This window comes from Dama dama, chromosome 24, assembly GCF_033118175.1.
Source record: "Dama dama isolate Ldn47 chromosome 24, ASM3311817v1, whole genome shotgun sequence".
Classification (NCBI taxonomy): Eukaryota; Metazoa; Chordata; class Mammalia; order Artiodactyla; family Cervidae; genus Dama; species Dama dama.
In genome coordinates this window covers 19,694,073-19,710,488 of record NC_083704.1, presented here as the reverse complement: position 1 = coordinate 19,710,488, position 16,416 = coordinate 19,694,073, and the positions used below count along the sequence as shown (strand labels likewise).

The window sequence follows — 16,416 nt, the reverse complement described above, 5'->3', positions numbered from 1 at the left end:
TTAGAATCCACTAATCTAGCACATGGGCAGCACTGGAAATCATAGTTATTGGGCCATCCACAGTTACTCTGCACCTCAGATGATTCCTGTGATCCTTTCTGTACCCTTTATAGCCATCTCTCATAGCACTTCTAACACGGGACATAGCTCTCAGTGTGTTGTATTCAGTAATGATAGCACTCAGTAATGTTTATTGAGTGAGAGCAAGGAAAGGGAGAAATCTTAGCCTGACTTCAAGTGGATTCAAAAAAGGTCTCTCATTACTGAGTAATAAGGATGAAAAGGAGCCACAGAAAACAAGCAGATTCATGAAATTGAAAATAAAATTTAAAATATCTCATATACAATTAGTGTTTTTTAAAAAGTATTGATTTGGCTGCACCAGGTCTTAGTTCCCACATGCGGAATCTTCAGTTGTGACATGTGGGATCTAGTTCCCTGACCAGGGGTCAAACCCAGGTCCCCTGTGTTGGGAGCCCAGAGTCTTGGCTGCTGGACCACCAGGGAAGTCCCTGCAAGTGCTCCTTCAAGTGTTGAGCTCATGTCCTAAGTGGAAAGAAATGCTGTCCACATAATATACAGTCTAGTGATTCTCTTAGGAAACTGTGTCCCAGCCTGTCCTTTCTCTTACTGGCTGGGTTTCTTTCTGTTTGTTGTCTTTGCCAGTTTGGTGCAAGGATGAACATGCTTCTTACCCGTAGCTTCAATATATGCGGAGCTGTGGGACCAATACAGAGCTGTGTCTTGAGGAGAGTGCCAAGGATGCAGTGGATTACTAGATCAAGGAGGCCAGCTGCAGAGCCACAGAGTTCAGAGAGAAAGAGGGTGAGGGCTCAGGACCCAGAGCAGGGAGCGGGGGCGGTGTGGGCGAGGCGGGCCGAAGCCCTTGGCTGGTTAACAAGAGCATCGGCGCCTGTGTGGGGACGGTGCCTGTAAAGCCACAGACGAAACGGGACTTTCAGGCACCTCACAGCATCTAGACTTAGAAGGAGTTAGAGATGTCTTGTCAGTCATTCCATACGCTGCATGAAGAGCCTCTCGACTGCTGCTTTTCTTTTTCACCTTTCATACTATCTGTTACAGAAGCGTTCTGTTGCCTAGATTCAATCAACGGGTGTGGACTTTCACAGGGCTGTATTGGGCATCTGTTGAGATAATAGAAAAGCATTTTGCAAACTTGCTAATGTTCTTCTTTTTCCATCTAAGATCTCCTTTCTGTTGGAAAACACGTGCTTTTTTTACATAACCAAAGTGTCTCTTAACTGAACTTTGTGTCTTTCTCATGCTATTTTAGTCAGTGGGAGGTTTCGGTACTTCAGAGGCACATTCTGGTATGGCTCATGTGCTCATTTAGTTCTCAGACTTGCTCAGCAAATGAAGCAGTCGGCTTTATAACTTGGCTTAAATTGTTTCTATATTGTATATGTTTTGGGACCGCTGGGGTGCAGATTTCCTCTAGGAAGAAGTGTGATGCCTGTTCCATGGAGGATTCTGTAGATCTTTGTAAAATGACCAGGTCTGAAATACTCTGTGCTAAAGCTGCTAAAATCTTAACCCCGAGTTTTTGGGTTGCTGGGGAAATAAGTCTTTATATGTGTCCTTTTATTGGGAAGGCTTCTGCAGTTCTCTGTAAGATAGTTAGCAAGCATTGCAAGCAAGGGCAAACATTTCAAGGAGAAACATCGTAAATGTTCCTGCTTTCAAGACAGACATAATATTATGCCATAACTAAACATTATGAAACCATTTCCTTTTGAAGCTGATTCAGTGAACCAATAATTTGAAATTCAGCTAATGTTAGAGACTTTTTATTTAAAATGACTGTTGTTGGCCCACTTAGCTGGTAAATTATGTAAGCCATAAGAAACAAAAAAAGCTTTGTTTGTAGTCTAGTGCTCAGTTGTGAACAGATACGAAATCTAAAACTTGTACCCAATGTTGTTGGAAAGCTAACCAATGTCCAGCATCTATTTTGGGGTTTATACACAAGTTGGTCAGAAGCAGCTTATTCAAAGAATCAAATCTGAATTATATTTTTTTAAAAAAAGGAGGTGAAATAAGATGGAATTGAGGTGGAGGCAAGGTCAAGTCTGTAGTGGGCAGAATTCTTAGATAACCTTTAAGACTCCAAGCCCATGTTCTCCCAGTTATTCAGTTAAAAGACTAATTTATTGCTGCTATGAGGGGTTATTGCAGATGTCATTAAGGTCCCAAACTAGTTGACCTTAAAATATAGAGATCATTTCATGGTGGGCCTGACTAATCATATGAGCCATTTAAATCTGATCTAGAGGTCAAAGACATATCAGTTAGAGAGATCTGAAGCTTGAGAAGGATTTTACATGGAGGAGATTCCCCATTGCTGGTTTTGGAGACGGAAGGGGCCACATGACAAGGAATGAGAATGTCCTCAGGAACCTGGGAGGGATCCCTGGCTGACAGCCAACAAGGAAATAGGGACTTGGGTCCTACAACTGCAAAGAACTGAATTCTGTCAGTAGTAAGGTTGAAATTGGACCCCTTCCACCCTCCTAATGAGAACTTAGCCCAGCTGGCATCTTGATTCTAGACCTTTGATACTCTGAGCAGATAACCCAGCCATGCTGAACTAGACTTCTGACCTACAGACCTTTGAGTTAATCAGTGGGTGTGATTTAAACCATGAATTTTATGGTAATGTGTTATGCACCAACAGACAACTAATACGAGGCCTCAGTCATGTCTCCTCTGCATCACTGCAGTAGCATATTAACTGGTTTCTCTGGTTCTGCATTGGTGTTACTCAAACTATCTGGTGAAGAAACAGATTTTGAAATTTCAACATGTTGCAGCCCAGTACCACGCCCATGGCAGATTGTGTTTTATAGAAATGGCTGCAAAAACATCTCCTGCCCCATGCTCTTCTGTTATGTGACAGTGCCTCTCCCTCTTCAGATGGCTCTAGCTCCCTCCACCTGAGTCTGGGCTGGACTTTTAACCTCTTAACTGTTTTCAAGTGATGCTCTATGTTCCAAGGTTCCGTTACAAAAGGTCATGCAGTTTCAGCCTGGTTCTCCCGGAAGGCTCTTGCTCGGCGCTCAGCTGCCCCGCTGTGCGAGGCCACGCCACGTGGACAGGGCAGTACTGGGTGATCCAGTGAACAGAATTAACAGCCTTCCTTGAGTCATCCCAGCCCAGATACCAGACATGTGAATAGAGAAGCCTTCAGATAATTACAGCCTCTAAGCTAGTCTAGTCAACCCCAGCCTTTGTGTCTCCCCGGCTGAGGCCTCAAACACTGGGGACAAAGATAGGTCATCCCCCACTGTGCCCTGTCCAGATTTCACCACCCACAGAAGCCATGGACGTGACAGAGTAGTTATTGCTCTCTGATGCTGCATTTGGGGTTGGTTTGTTAAGCAGCAGCAGATAGCTGGAATAAACATTTTTCTAAAATGCTATGAAAGTGAAATTAAAACAAACAGAATATGAGCAAAAATCACATAGTGTCACTTCTGTGCTACTCTGTTGGTCTAAGCACTTTCAAACCTGCCAGATTCAAAAGGAGAGGACGCAGACCCCACTTCTAAAAGAGAGGAGACACGAAGACTTCAGGAGCCATTAAAAAAGAAAAGCCTTTACATTTTGAGATAAATTTAGCCTCATGGCAAAGTTACAAAAATATTGCAGAAAATTTCCGTATATCCTTCACCAGGCCTCCCCTAGTGGTAGCATTTTATAGAGCCATAGTACAACTTTCAAAACCAGGAAATGAACATTGATATAATTTGTTGTTCAGTTGCTCAGGCAAGTCTGACTCTTTGCGACCCCATGGACTGCAGCATGCCAAGCTTCTCTGTCCTTCACCATCTCCTGGAGCTTGCTCATACTTATGTCCATTGAGTCGGTGATGCCATGCAACCATCTTGTCCTCTGTTGTCCCCTTCTCCTCCTGCCTTCAGTCTTTCCCAGAAGCAGGGTCTTTTTAATGAGTTGGCTGTTCGCATCAGGGGGCCAAAGTATTGGAGCTTCAGCATCAGTCCTTCCAATGAATATTCAGGGTTGATTTCCTTTAGGATTGACTGGTTTGGTCTCCTTGTAGTCCAAGGGACTGTGAAGAGTCTTCTCCAACACCACAGCTCAAAAACATCAATTCTTCAGTGCTCAGCCTTCCTTATTGTGCAACTCTCACATCCATACATGACTATTGGAAAAGCTACTGGAAAGACCAGTAGTTTTTTTGACTATACTTTGATTATACGGACCTTTGTTGGCAAAGTGATGTCTCTGCTTTTTAATACACTGTCTAGGTTTGTCATAGCTTTTCTTCTAAGGAGAAACATCTTTCACTGTCAACTAATCTGCAGATCTTACTCCAGTTTTGCCAGTTTTCCCAGTAATGTCCTTTCTCTGGTTCCAGGTCCAAACTAGGACCCCACACTGCGTTTAGTTTTCATGTCTTCTTAGTCTGCTCCAATCTGGGACAGTTCTCACCCTTCTGTTGTCTTTTTAAAAAAGAATTTTTTTTGTTTTAATTGTAGGATAATCACAGCATTCTAATGGTTTTTACCATACATCAGTTTGAATCAGCCATAGGTATACTTTTGTCCTCTCCCTCCCCACCCTGTCCCTCCTGGTTGTCACAGAGCACTGGGTTTAGGTGCCCTCTGTCATACATCAGATTTGCACTAGTTATCTGTTTTACATAGGGTAATGCATTTGTTTCAATGCTATTCTCTCAAATAATCCTGTTGTCTCCTTCACAGAGACCTAAAGAGCAGACCTTCTGTTGTCTTTCATGACTTACACTTTTGACGTATTATGAGTGGTTATTTTGTAAGATGCCTCTCACATTTGCTTGAATTTTTCATGGTTAGATTAGTGTTCTGCATTTTTCACAAGCATACCCCAGAAGTGAGGATGTGCCCTCCTTGATGCATGATATCAGGGTGTATATGACATCAGTATGTCTGACTCCTGGTGATGTGAAATGTGCTCCCTGGGGAAGGTGGTCTCTGCCAGGATGCTCCACTGTAAACATCTCCTGGACAGGTCCTTTGATGCAGATGTTCTGTTTGTCATCATGTGTTGCTGGGGCCATGTTTTAAAACTGCCATAAAGTTTAAATTTATCATCAAGTCTAACATAAAAATGTAATGTTTCCAGTTTCTGTCACTATATTGTCATAGGTCTGTGGCTGTTGGCAGGCTGGCTCTGGCCTGCAGACCACTCTTTGAGGAGCGATGTTCTAGCCTGCACTGCTTCACCTGTTCCTTTTTCCTGTTACTGTCAGATTGGAGTTTGAATAACAAATCCAACCGTGTTCTTCTTCGGCTTAAAATCCAGTGGAGGCTTCCCATCCTTTCAGGGTGAAAGCCACACTTGTGAGCATGACAGTTATGTTGTTGCTTTACTAATTAGCCTTCTCTGATTCTCTTCACCACATCTCCAGGTAGGCACGCCTGTCTCCACACATTGTAACCGGCCAATCCCCTGTCTTTCAAGCTCATGATCACCTCCTTTCAGTCGTCTGGGCTGCTCCCTAAGTTCTCCCCATGCCTGGTCACCTATACCCTGTGAATATGCCTCTGATGGAAGTGGAGTTTTGTTTTCTTGTTTGGTTGTGTGTCTGTCAAGCCATTTAAAATGTTTTCATGAGATATAGTTGATGACAGTGTTGTGTTGCAGGTGTATAGCAGAGTGACTCAGTTTTACATGTACATATAGTCACTCTTTTTAAGATTCTTTTCCCACATAAGTCAGTACAGAGTACTGAGCGTAGTTCCCTGTGCTGTGCAATAGGTCTTTATTATCTATTTTATATGTAGGTGTCTCTATACGTCAATCCCAATTCCCAGTTTTTCCCTTCCATTTCCCCCGTTAACTGTAAGATTGTTTTCTATATCTGTAACTCAATTTCTGTTCTGTAAATAAGTTCATTTGTACCATTCTTGTAGATTCCACATTTGAGTGCTATTATATGATATCTGTTTGTCAGACATTCATCAAGCCATTTGACTTGACTGAGCTTGAAGGCGTTGATTTTGAGCTGTAAGATTAGCTCGTGACAAGGGTTCAAAAGTGTTCATCATAACCTGACATAGTATCCAGGAAGAAGTGTCTCCAGTACTAAGTAAGGTCTTTGTGACTAGACAGACTCCAGAATTGCAGAGACCGCGGAGAAGCCTTTGGGGAGGACATTGTTCCTGAAGGATAGGATTGACTGATGAGGACTGTGACTCTAGGCTCCTGGCCCTTCTTTATGTGTGTTGTCTCCACCCTGGGAGCAGATTAAAGCCTCCAAGTAAGGAAGCAAACTCAAGACAGTGTAACTTGATGGATAGACCCCCATGTTTCTGTAGACGTGTTTTATCACTTTTGGAGGTCACTTTTCTTGCCTGTATAACTGAGCAAAAAGCAGGTGGAGATCCTCTGCCTGCTTTTTTTTTTAAAAAGAAAGCTAATAATAGTTTGAAATTCAACCCAACCTACTGCTGTATCTCTCTGAACAGAACTAGAGTGATCTCCCTGTACCAATTTTCCCTACCTAAGTTGAACCTAGTCTTTTGTATCTAAATATTGCTAGTTTATATTTAGCCCTATTTTCAAAGTATATAAAAAGTAGTTGTGCCAGCAAATAGAGAGAACCAAGCCCACCTTGACTCCATAGGTCAGTCAATAACTTTACCTCTGAAGCCATTGTTTCTTCTTACATCAAAAGTGTTGACCTATTATTTAAAGTATATTTTAAATAATAATAAATCCTTTTGGTTATCATTTAGCATGATTTGTGATAAAATTTTCTTGTAAACTTGTGCTATGGCTTTCATAGTTAAATCTCAACCAAGTATTTTTCAGAATTTAAATATATGGTATTTTAAATGAGTTATCAAACATCAGTAAATAGTTTAAAATTTTTATCAATACATAATTTATCAATTAATAAAATAATTCATTAATTGAAAATTAAAAAAAAATTCCCAACACCAATGGCAACATTTGCTTTAAGAACAGGAGTTAGAATTCCAGATAATATATCCTAAAGATTTTCACAAGTTCATTTAAAATTTTCTAATGCAAACAGTACCTGTTTTGTTAATAACATGAACCACAGATATACAAAAATCCCAGTGAATCTCCTGAAATAAACTTTGTAAGGAAAATTCTTTCATCACACACACTCTTATCATTAATTACACCATTTAGGGGAAAAAGAACCCCTCCCCTAAACCATCCAAAAAAACCCAACGTAAAGTAGTCCCAGAAATGGAGTTTAGAAACGGCAGTATATTCAACTTAATCATCTGGAATTACTTAAACACAGTGTGCTTAAATGGCTAACATAAAGGGAGAAAAGTTTACTACAGTTAATAACTTCACAATCCTTTGAAGATGTGGGATAATTTCAAAAAGATCTCTACTTTGTTTTTGGTTTAGAAGATTCAGATAAATCTTTCCCTTCCTGTCCTTTGGGCTGTCCATAAGCCATAGCATTTTCATTCTTTTCAATTTTAGGAAATAGCAGACTCATGTAGTAAAATGATACTGGTCATTTAAATCATGGAGGCCAACCACAACAGAGCCCCCAAATAAGGTCGCCTTTTGCATCATGATTTTCCAAAGTCTAATATAATGATTTAAGACTTTATGCCTGAATAATTCCCTGAGAATCAGCCACATCCATGTTGTTCAGAGGTAAGCCTCGTCCTCCCTGGGCTACAGAGGCCCAAGCCCCGGAGCTGCTCCCCGGAACACCAAGTCAGAGGAACTGCACTCCATTATTCAGAGCACATTAAGGGTTTGGTCATTTGAGAGCTGAGCTACTAATTGGACCTGTGGTGATAGGAAAGGAGATGCATTAAGTAAGCAGACCCAGTTTTTAAAATCAAAATTTAAGAACATATTAAAAACTAAGGTCTCTGAAGCAGCCTGGAATCTGTGGATTTCAGGTGTTTTTTATACAACTCACAATAGGTCACTACCCAGTACCCATATAAGTGAAATAAAAATGCCACAGAAACAATAGTGTGTGTGACACCTTTAGATATCTATTTTATTATTTTAAATTTAAGAAAATGCTAGTCAATATTCATCGCCTACTTATCGGTCACTTCCCACAGTCTGAAAAACGGATGCATTTTAGATAGTTGTAAGTGTTTGCAGCTAGCCCTGTCCCATACCTGTTTTAGCATTCTTTTGGGATTACATGTGAGGTTAGTTCATGGGTCACAGAAAATGTCATAGAAAAAATTTTTTTTCACTAAAAGTGATTTTTTTTTAACCTTGAGTTCACTTTTAATTTTCCAGACATGGCTCTAAATGATGTGTTAGTCAGATCAAAGAACAAAATTGTTCTGGTTGATTGTGTTCAGAAGAATGTAAGGATCGAACTGTTAGAACTTAAAAGAGTGTTAAGAGGTAGTGCAGGTCAGCCTGCTTGTCATGCAGAGACCTGGAGATGAACTAGTGGCAATCTTTAAGACTGAATTAAGGTCATTTATGTAGTTTATATGACGCTAGTGGTAAAGAACCTGCCTGCTAATGCAGGAGACGTGAGAGACAGGAGTTTGATTCCTGGGTCGGGATGATCCTCTGGAGGAGAGCATGGCAACCCATTCCAGTATTCTTGCCTGGTGAATACCATGGACAGAGGAGCCTGGAGGGCTACATAGGGCCCACAGGGTCGCAAAGAGTCAGACGCAACTGAAGCAGCTTAGCATGCACACATGTTGGTAATAGAATGTATTTTAAAATACCGTCATAAAAAGTCTGGCCTTGTGAGTGTCTGCTTTTGGATCTGAATGTTGGAGTAGGCTGTGATACAGGGAGCTGTCACTCCTTGGTACCACTGAGGAAGCACGGGTGCCTCTGTCCCTGTGATGTTCCTGGCTTTTGGTTGCTAGGGCAACCACACTCAGAAATATATGTGCTTGGCTCTTTCAGGCCTGGACCTGGTAAGAGTATATATCACAAAAATTTCAGAAGACCAATTTAGGAAATGATGTGGTTAATATCTAGGAAACGAAGAGAAATAAGGATGTGTTGACCTAAAGTTGCATTTGGTCCTGAGTTTGTGCATTTCCTATCCTACCCACTCATGGTATAAGGAGCTCCATCTTCCTTCCTGGGCCTGCAGTTGCCCAGGAAAGTGAGAGAATGTCAACGAATTTAATACTTGTAGTCAAAACTTTTCCCCTCTGATCTATCGAGACTATAGAAAATGATCACGTTTATTTTTGCTAGATACTGAGCTAGTGTTTTCTAAGTGCTTCTGTCTTTGGGGATTCACTCTGTAGCTCGCTTTTCCTTAACAGATATTTCTAAAACACTGTGATTTTTTTTTTTTTGCTAGTCTCATAGGCTTTTCTTTTATCAATGTAGTATTATAGACAAACAAGCTCCAGGGAGGCCAGATGATAAATTTCCTTTCTATCCACCTGATGTCCTCTGTGAAATAGACAAACAGCCCATACCTACAGCGAAAGGAATATGCTTGTCTTAAGCGCTGTGGTTTATCTACAAAGTAAAGTCTAGTCAAGTTAAGGAATTTGATTTTCTTTTTATTTATTTATTTATTTTATTTATTTTTCCCTTTTATTTTTATTAGTTGGAGGCTAAATTACTTTACAATATTGTAGTGGTTTTTGCCACTAAAGGAGGATCAACAAATTATAGTTTATGGACCTAATATGGGAAACTGCCTGTTTTTGTAAATAAAATTTTATTGGAACACAGCCATGCTTATTAATTTATAGATTATTTATACCTACTTTTACACTATTGTGGCGGAGGTAATTGTTGCTATAGAGACTGCGTGGCCTGTGAAGCCCAGAATATTTACTATTTGGCCCTTTACAGAGAAAGTTCTCTGACCCGTGGACTAAAGGAATATTTAGAGATTGAAGTATTGTTCTTAAAAAAACTATCCCTTTTGAATAAAGGCTATTTTCCTTTAAATTGCTTGGAGAAAGTCTTCTGTTACAAAAAATGACCACTTATCACTAGGTTTGATGAAAGTGCCTCGAAGCTATTGTGTGATTGGTGTCTACTTTTTTTTAAAGTTAAAGATCATTAAAAATCATTGAACATTACATCATTAATGTTGAGAAAATAACTAATGAGGTACATATGAAAGATTACAGTGTGGGAAGCTTATAATTTAACTACATGAAGGATAGGTTGCATTATTTTAGCTGACATTGCCTATTTTGATAGTCTTTATAATAATTGTTTTTTTAAATACATTTTTTACATTTATATATATGTTTGAGGTTTTGCCTGGTGCAGATCAATGAGGCAAAGCTAATAGTCATTCTCAAAGAAGCCTCACATTTCTTGTGTTTAGATGTAATTCAGTGTATTAAAATGAGTGTTTAATCATACTATTCCTCAGTCACAGTATTTCAGCAGTAAAACATGGGGCTGCAGTGCTCCCTGTTGGGGCAGCCGTTTAAATAATTTTAAGAATCATTATTAATACATTATCTTTGCATTTCTTTTTAACAGACTTGTGGAAGACAGCAAACTGATCTCACGCATTTTTGAAGTAATTCTGGTAAGAGAAGAAGTGTGTGTCTGAAATTCAAGTGAAAAATTGAAACATTTTTAAAGCTTTGGCCACATGGTTTGGTTGGGCGGTCTGCACAGCGGATTGTGTGTCTGTGGTGTCACTTAACCTGTGGGGCCTCAGTTTCCTTGTCTGAGCTCTTGTCTAGCTCTGCGATTGTACAGGGATATTGTTTAATGATCTGGACCTTTCTGGAAATCCTTCACATTTTATTTCTATTAAGTTAAAAATTACATTATCTACTATAGAAAGATATATATAGAAGTATGCTGGGAAAGATTTGAAGGCAGGAGGAGAAGGGGATGACACAGGATGAGATGGTTGGATAGCACCACTGACTCAATGAACATGAGTTTGAGCAAGCTCCAGGCAATGGTGAAGAACAGGGGAGCCCGGCATGCTGCAGTCCATGGGGTTCCAAGGAGTTGGACACGGCTTAGCGACTGAACAACAACAAAATATACAAAGAATATCTGAGTTTGGTTTGTGGATGAAATGGCAGAATGATGATCGCTGTGCTTCAGTCTGCATGTTCTCATGTTCAGCATGAAGCTCTCTGACTTTGTCATCACTGAGTCAGGTCAGCAGTTTGATGCCTATGGGCGGAAGTAGTCCTCATCAGAATGTAGAGTAGCTTAGCTTCTGTACACCATTTTTTTTTTTTTTCCTATTCATAGAACGCAGCTTGATTGAAAACCGCCAGTTAAAGAAAACCTTTCCTCTCTGGTTACTCTGTGTAGAGAATAAAATGGGATGCAGGGTTGGATTTTCTCACTTCTGCTAAATCTCTATTTATACTAAACTTAAATCTGAGAATTACACTGAAAACCGAGTTGGTACTTACAGCAAGGGAGTGCCCTTAGACAAAAAAATGTTCTCTTGTACCTGGGTGGGTTGTCCCCCTTTACCAAAAACTTTCCCTCCGTGGCTGTCAGTGCAGGCAACAAAGGAGGGGACCCATCCCTAGTCAGATCAGTGGAACCTGACTCGGTCATCCATAAAGCAATAGCTTGTACCATCAGATAACCCTACACATGGAAAATTAGCTCTCTTTAATCATCTTAAAATATTAATCTGCATGTTACTTGTGCTCTGATAGGGCTGTATGGTGAAAACATTATTTTTCTTGGCCACAGATTGCCCTTGGAGGAGAGCTGTGGGGTTTGCTGAGTAATTTGAGTTAGGTGGGGAGTAGACGTGGGCATTCCCAAAGCACGCTCAAGTGACACCAAGATGACCCAGAGCTGGCGTCCTAAGACGATTGAACCATTTCCAGTGGTCAAAGGGGATTTTAGAGGAAGTGTCAGGAGAAGATAATGGCAACCTCCTTCAAAAGGTCCCATGCACGCACTGCTGCACTCACTGCCCCGGCCCTGTAGCAAGCTGACCCACACCTCCGCCGGAGACTCCTGGACACTCAACAGGCAAGTCTGGGTCAGTCTCTTGTTGGTATGCAAATGTGATGCAAAGCTGCATGCAGATGAGGGCAGTGTTTTTTTTGGCACTCTGCTTGGGTCCTGAGCCCAGCAGAGCCACGCTCCCAGTCCTCTGGCCCCGCTTCATGACGGGGCCTGAGACTTGCACCCACAGAGCAGATCTGGGAGCTACAGTTATGCAAGGCAGTTCACCAGCTGGGTCAGGCACTGGGGGTGGGGGGTGGTGCCGAGGGTTGCTGGGAAAGGAGGGGCAGTGAAGGAGGTCCAGGCCGGGGCATCCTCCCCTCCGCTCCATCCCCGCATGATACCAAAGGGCCTCTGTCCTTGTTACAGCCAGGAGGGAAGGGATCAGTGTGGTGGCTCCCCTATGTTCCCCGGTTTTGTCTGCAAGGGAAACAGACTGGCTCAGTAGCTTTCCTCTATTTCCTGGTCTCAGCAGAGCCCAAGAACATAGCCAGAGGAACCGTGAGAATCTGCCCCCAGCCCGCAGGCGTTGCTCTAGCGCCCATTTGTTTCGCTTCCAGCAGAGCAACCTTTGGGCATTCAGGAGAAGAAATAGAGAAAATAGAGAAACAGGAGGTGACGCATCATGGCGATCACCAGCTGTCTAGTGGAGATTGTTAAGCTTCGCCTGGTGGTATATGTACCTCCTGCCTTCCGCAGGACATACATCGCTTGCTAATTTGTGGAGTCGGATTTGTGTTTGGAGGGCCATGGGTGCCGTAAACGGCTGGGTTCAGCCACATGGCTGGGCAGGGGGCAGGAGCCAAAGCTGTCTACTCTCAGCCACATCTGGCTTGTGCTAGACTTGGTGTTTCAGACTCAGAGAGCTGGAGCTTGGCCAGACTTGAAACTCTCGGATGTTACTCACCCCCTTGCTGTGCCCAGGGGGCTTCTGACCTGCTAAGATCACTACAGCTCCTTGTGACTGATAGAAAGTTCTCACCCCAGCCTTTGGCAGTCATCTCACGGTCTGAAATCCCAATGTGGGAAATTCTCCCTTGTGCCTTACCAATCCCCCTCCCCCTCGCCCCCAGGAACGTGCTGAATCTTTGTATTACTGGCAACTAGCAAGGCTTCATATTGTGCAAATGTTTAATTGATCAGTGCCACCATTTAAACCTTTGTTGTTGGGTTGTAACTGTCACAGGGAGTGGATGGAGGTTACACACACTCTCCAGGTCAGGATTCCAGCTGGTCCCATGTTGTGTGACTTCAGAGGCATTTCTAGGTGAGACTCTTCCTCCAAATAGAACATCTCCATGCTCAAGTTTCTTGTAGGCTCTTATTTTTTTAAAAAATATAAAGAAAAAACAATTGGAAATCACTTTTTGGGATAGGACTTTTGATGTCCTTGAAGAATATTCTCAAATCCTTATTCTGTTTTCATCTTTCTTGAGTTGAATACCCTGAACTGTTTTCTCTGTATACATACATTTTTAATCAATGAAGTGTCTTTTTTAGCGGTTATCCTATGAACTACTGCCTTGTCCTTTCCAATTTTTGTCACTGAGCTAGACGTAAGAGAGTGTTTTATTGATTCTGTGCTGTACATTTTTTTATTAAAATTTTAACATTTCTGAAACTGGACTGTACTTCCCAAACCAGTGACATTTAACAGTTGCCTTTAGCCAGGTGACCTGATTGTCATTGCCTTAACCGATACATTTCAGTTTTCCTTTTCTTTTTATTAGTGCCCAATAATAATATATTATATAAAAAAGTCTAAGTTTAAAAGAACTCTTTCAATAAAAATGAAATGCAAATTCTAAGTAGTAAGAAACCGTGCCGTAGTTTAATTGGCAGCACTTTTCTTCTGTAGTGCTTGATAAAATAATGGTGTATCTTAGAACTGACGGATTCCTAGATTCAAGGAAACACAGTTTATGACTTTAGTTAGGTTTGGTTTCTAAGTTCGAGGGCCTAGGTGGTGTCTGGTGTATATAGAACAGCTTCTCGTAGTGGTTTGATCAGAACAAGACATAATGAAAAGATTGGGCCGAGACCCTTGGCTACTGCCCTTCGGGCCACTCACTGAAAAACAAAGCAGCGTTTCACCTGTTCAGCTGGTGGTCCACTGTGATCTCCTGATGAGTTTTTTCTTTACTCTCAGCCCATAACTGTTTTCCATCTTTGGTTTGAGGTACCTAAAGCCTGATAATGGAGTTTATAACTTCCTTCTTGTCTTGAGTTTCCCATATGATGTGCACTTTTGCCCACGATGTAAGACATCCTGTCTGAGATGTTTTTCTTTAAGAAAGCAAAACTGCCTCATCTGGTGGGCAGGGACTTTAATCAGCGTCTGTGTCTTTCCTGCGGGCCCAGAGGAAGGTGAAGATGAAGGCAGCAGAATTCTGTATTTGTTGTCCTGTTTGGTAGGAGCTTTACTGAGAGAGAAAGAGAGTACTATCATTTCCAGGGGAGGGAGTGATGGGCTCTGCTCCATGTAGGGAGAGGAATCTCACAGAAGTAACCTTTTAACAGGGGGTTGTCATGAGGAGAGTGGCCTCGAAGCTAGGCTATACTGAGTACTTAAATGTGCCTGCACCAGTGCCATGGAGAGATGGTAGGGAGTGAGTACTTTGGGACCAGACCCTGCAGGTCTTTTTACTGTGGTTCTTTGCAAATAATTTATACTCTTCAAAATCAGGATCCTCTAAACAAAGTAGTGGTTTCCAGTGCAGGGGGCAATATAGGAGTAGAGGACTAAGAGTACAATTATGTATAAAATAAGCTATAAGGCTATATTGTACTTGGGGAATATAGCCAATATTTTATAATAACTGTTAATGTAGTGTAAGCTTTAAAAGATGTGAATCAATATATTCTGCACCTGTAACATATATTATTGTACATAAACTATACTTCCACTTAAAAATTAAAAAGTCAGGATCCTCTACTTAAAAAAATCTTTCTGAGCCCCTTTGTGCCAGGGCAGCATGCAGTGAGGACATAGACTGCCTGGCCAAGGGGTTGTGTTGGGGGGAGATTTAGGGTCATGAGCTTTTATTGGAAACTTGAAACAGGTTGAAAGCTGGATTTTGGGAGCTTCCCGCAATTTCCATCAGCGAGGCTTTTGAGATCAGTCAGAGGGACTCTGGGATGGAAACTTAAAAGACAGAACTGGTCTCAGAGGTCTGGTCTAAGGGCCCAGGAGTTCTAGCATCACATTCAGGCCAGAGAGCAGCCAGGATATTTTTAATCCTGGGTTGCACCTGCAAGTGTCCCCACTCTTGGCAGGCCAAGTGGTGGACAGAGCCAGGTAGCTGATGGCTTACAAAAAGGAGCTGCCGCAGCAGCTGGGTGCTGCTTCCCTGGCAGGGCCCACCTGGGTGAGACGCTGAGTCTTCCCTGACAGCACAGGGCCACTGCGGGACAGCAGAGCCTCAGGCAGCCTGCCCTGAATTAAGCCAGGCTCCCATACACAGGCTGCAGGGTCTGCGACACTCAGGCAGTCTGGATCTGCTTAATAAATGGGGACTCCTGGGGAAAGTCAATCACAGGAGGGCCTGATGGCTTGGGTTTTGAGTGTTGAGTTGCTCGATGAGCAGGATGGAAAGTCTTCTCCCTTTCTCCTTCTTTCCTCGTTCTTCTTTCCTCATTGGAAAGTGTTCCAAAGAGTAAACATTGTGTTTAAACGAGTCTTAAGTATGAATTTGGATGGATCAGCCTTTGGATTTTGCTATAACTCTGGTCTCTCCTCATTTTATTTCAGTAGTTTTTTCTTTTGGCCTACTTCCGTAAATCATTTTAATGCCAAGTAATATGGGCAACCTGTATTTTTTGGAAAAAATCTATATTCATAGCAGATTTTCCAATATGTGCCAAAATATCACTGTCATGATATTTTATGTCTATTCCAGAGCAAACAATTAAAGAGCAATTTCATTGGCAAATGTTAACAATAAAAATGGGATTAGCAATACACTAGTTTGACAATTATATTGTTTTAGCAGTTCTCAATGATAGCAGTTGAAGCAAGCTTGAGTAAATCTTTCAAGTCAATGGTACCTTTAGGAAAGAATCTCTTTATGGACTTCTGGTGCTGCATTGCTTCAGTCCTGTTTAACCCCCAGTGGATGCCTGAAAACACAGGGTGCTATCAGACCCTGCATGTGTGTATGCTGAGTCTCTTCAGTCATGTCCAACTCTTTGCGACCCTATGGACTGTAGCCCACCAGGCTCCTCTATCTATATCATTCCCCAGGCAAGAATACTGGGGTAGGTTGCTGTTCCCTTGTCCAGGGGATCTTCCCAACCCAGGGGTTGGACCACACCTCTTAAGTCTCCTGCATTGGCAGGCAGGTTCTTTACCAAAAGCCCTGTGGACCTTTGGAGCATAAAGGATTTAATCACTGACATACTGTGGTGGTACACACTGGTAGCCACATCACACTTAAGAAATGTTTCTAATCCTGAGTATTCATCTGACTT

At 41.9% G+C, this 16,416-nt stretch overlaps 1 protein-coding gene across 4 annotated transcripts in view; it reads left to right on the top strand.

The window, feature by feature from the left end:
• The window catches only part of ULK4 (unc-51 like kinase 4), a 524,814-nt gene that overhangs the window by 235,553 nt on the left and 272,845 nt on the right, over window positions 1-16,416 (top strand). For all 4 annotated transcript variants that reach the window (XM_061127855.1, XM_061127853.1, XM_061127854.1 and 1 more), the window contains one exon: window positions 10,486-10,534. In XM_061127855.1, the coding sequence (XP_060983838.1) occupies window positions 10,486-10,534 (49 nt within the window). The remainder of the gene's footprint in view (window positions 1-10,485; window positions 10,535-16,416) is intronic.